Source organism: Musa acuminata, chromosome BXJ2-2 (assembly GCF_036884655.1).
Source record: "Musa acuminata AAA Group cultivar baxijiao chromosome BXJ2-2, Cavendish_Baxijiao_AAA, whole genome shotgun sequence".
Lineage (NCBI taxonomy): Eukaryota > Viridiplantae > Streptophyta > Magnoliopsida > Zingiberales > Musaceae > Musa > Musa acuminata.
Genome location: NC_088339.1, coordinates 3,678,186 through 3,681,729, shown reverse-complemented (window position 1 = coordinate 3,681,729; position 3,544 = coordinate 3,678,186). Strand labels below are relative to the sequence as shown.

Genomic DNA, 3,544 nt, shown 5'->3' with positions numbered 1-3,544 from the left:
GGAATATCTTGCCTTTTTGCATAAGAACCAAAAATCATGACCACTTTCTTCGGTATTATATGATGACATTAAAGATATGGTTATGTTTGTGACTAAAATTTGGATTAGAAATGACATTCGATTGGATGTAAAAAAGGTCTCAGGCAAAACTATTTGAGCAGCACAATGTGTTTATGTTGGGGAATTTGGCTAGTACCTGGCAAATGAATGTTTGTTCTTGAAGCAGAAGACAGAATATAATTCAAGCTATCTAGCAAAGAATCAAGACATCTGTTACTAGATCAGAATAAATTATAAGATCATTCTCTATGGATATTTCCAGAGAGGGTGCACATCAAATGCATGTAATGCAAATGAGAAAGCACAAACCCTGAAGAGATAACAACAATAACAACAACATGGAACTGAAGCAAAACAGGAACAATTGCATTCAGTAGCAACGTGCCTGTGCTGCTATGATACCATCCACTGAGAGATTAAATCACAATATAAGATCTACCATCCAATGGAACATATTCAGATGCCACTGGTATAATATCTTCGGAGAATTTTGATAAATGTGCAAATTTGGTGTAATCAAGCAAGGCATTTCAAATAGATAATGCAACATTTACTGAGGGGTAATGTTATAGCAAGTGCACACATCATATCAGAGACTGACCCAAACACATAAAACATGCTAATTGACATACAACTCAACAAAATAAATACATAAGCATCATACCATGGAACTGATAGACTAATCAATGGAGACACAAGCCTGGTAGATGTCAGCATTTGCCATTATTGGCTGTGCTGCAGAAGGAAGCTGCCATGGTTTCAGGAGAGGGTCCGCCATCTTTGGTGTGTGTATGGTCATCCCACTGACCCCCTCAAAGAAATGGAGCACTGAGTTCACCGAGCGCAGCCTCGCAGTCAATTCGCTCACCTGAGCCCTTAGGATGGCATTCTCGGCCTCCACTTTCGTGTGCTTCTGTGTCTCCAGATTGATTTGCATTGCAATCTTACCATTTTGGTTCTTGAGTTGTGCCTCCTGGTTTATTAGATCATCCAAGTGCTGCTGCTTCCTAATCCTAGACCTCCTCGCAGATTCTCTGTTCGAGAGCATTCTCTTTCTCTTCCTCTCATCGATCATCAGCTGCGGATCTCCTTCCAAACTCGAAGCTTGGCGGACTGGAAAGGAAGACATACTCTTTTGCAGGGTGATTCCCTGATTCTAAGCTAGTCAAAATCGGATTGGACGGAAAGATCCCCTTTTTGGGGAACGAATGGATCAAGCAATGAGATTTAGTTCATGAGATCACATAAAACCAGTAGAGGAACACGAGGGAGAAGGAATGGAGGAAGCAGACGCTCAGAGTAGCGAGATTCATAAAGGCCTGGAGCTGATTCTCCACAGAATTAGAGACAAGTACATTAAGTTCATCAACAATCTTTAATTTCTTCCAAAGAAACCTTTTGTCTGTGAGCAGAGAAAGGTAGTTTATCGAGGATGGTACCAGATTTACCAAATCAATTCCCGACAAGAAGAAAGATCAAAAACAAAAGATCAGATTTTGACACTGGGATTCGACGACAGCCCCAAAACCAAACCAGTTGCGAAGGATCAGATCTTGAATCACAGCCAGAGATCGACCAGAAATAAAGAGAAGTATTGTACAAGGACGGAGGAACGGACACAGAGCGTAAGTAATAAGGAGAGTAGATAAGAGAATAGACACTTAGCTGGAATGACAGGCGCAGCCAAACCGACCAATCGATCGAGCAAATGGATGAGAGGACTTGTGATGCGATGGAGTGGAGTATTTATCGATGGAGAAGGGGGCATTTCGGGCCGACGATTGGGTTCTGAGCCGCACGTGGGCTGCGGAGAGACACCGCTGCTTTTTTTTTCCTTTCTTTGTCTTTTTATTCTCACTCTAGATTGAAATAATATAACTCGAAACATATCGATTGAATTCGGGGAAGGATGCTCTCTGAATGAGATGTACTTATGATGGGATTGGGTTGTCAAGTTAGAGAATAAAAGGAGTCAAGGTTTGTTGGGTTATGTTTCGACAGAGTTATCTCTATATCCACTAGCTCTATCCCATTTTGATATTTTTCATATGTGCGAGAGAGAGGACATAATAATTAATATAAATTTAAAAATATATTTATATTTTTAAAAAAATAAATGAATGTTCAGTTGTAAAATGTATTGAATGTCTAGTAAATAATAAATCAAAACTATATTTTAAATACACTTAAGTATTGCTTGAAAAAATTTATATTTTAAAATTTTATATTATATGATAAATTTACACTTTTAATATTTTTAATAATCATTCAAAAGTGATTACATATTTTTAAATTTAAATTAATAAGTATATATATAATTTTACAAAAAAATTTGTATGGCTCAAATATATAACAAATAAAAATATATAATCATATAAATAAATTAAAATTATTTTTAAAATAAATAAATAAAATTATATATGATATTACATCCATAAATCATGTTGCTTTAAGGAGAAGGGAAAAGGAGATGAGGGTTGGAATTTCTATTATATAGAAATAGTTTTGTGATTGTAGAGAAAGTCATATGGTACTTTAAAGAATTTTAAAAATGTTATTAACATTTTACAGCAAATGCTAAAATACTAATGCTATCCTAAGGTAGTATCAATATTTGAGTATTTATGAGGCAACATAACCAAATATGATTTGAAAAAAATTTATTAAACGTCAAGTTATATTTAAAATGTCCATTCCATCAAATCTTAATTCACATTTGAAATATTGATCGGACTCTCATCACATATTTCAAATATATTTTTAAACACACACAAAGTCATATAAGAATACTTCAATTGAGAGATAACATCATGATCATGCTTCCATCAATGAAAGTGTTCCTACCATTGGAAAATGGTATCAATTGCCTCCATTTGTCTTGATAAAGATTAAGTCTTAATAGCATATGCTTTTGGAATAGTTATAATATTGTAATATTAGAATAACTATGAATTTGAAACGTTGATTAATTCACTTGGTGTTTTGTTTTGTTTTTGTTTTTTCTCTCTTTGGTGTTTTTTATGTTGAATCTCGGATTTTGATAATAAAATCAATTGATAAATTTGGATGTTGCGGGAATCAACATGCTGATAGAACGGACAACACGTCGAAGGTTCGAACGATGCATCAGAAGCTTGTCGGAAGTTCAGATGAACAAACGACATGATAGACAATTGAGATTGCTTGTATTGTAATTGTTTAAGCCTTAATTACCATAGTTATCTCTTAATTTGAGTTAATTTTAAGAGTAATCCTACTAACTCAAATAAGAGTCAATTAGGACTTAATTAGGGTTGAATTGGGCCTATTGTTTGGCTAATTTAGTGACTTAGAGCTGTTAGGATCGGAGCGGCACTAAGAGGGGGGGGTGAATTAGTGCAGCGGATTAAAACTTTGGTTTTAATAAAAACTTTCGTACGATAAGAACGGAACTTGAAAAGCTTTAATCTTGAAAACGTATTCTTAAATATGTGCAGCAAAAGTA

The 3,544-nt window shown here is 35.0% G+C and overlaps 1 protein-coding gene across 1 annotated transcript; it reads right to left on the bottom strand.

Moving 5' to 3' along the window:
* Positions 1-739: 739 nt before the first annotated feature.
* LOC103975041 (bZIP transcription factor 53) lies at positions 740-1,189 on the bottom strand. Its single transcript, XM_018822001.2, has one exon. The coding sequence runs from the start codon at positions 1,187-1,189 to the stop codon at positions 740-742; it is 450 nt and encodes a 149-aa protein (XP_018677546.2).
* Between the last annotated feature and the right edge of the window lie 2,355 nt (positions 1,190-3,544).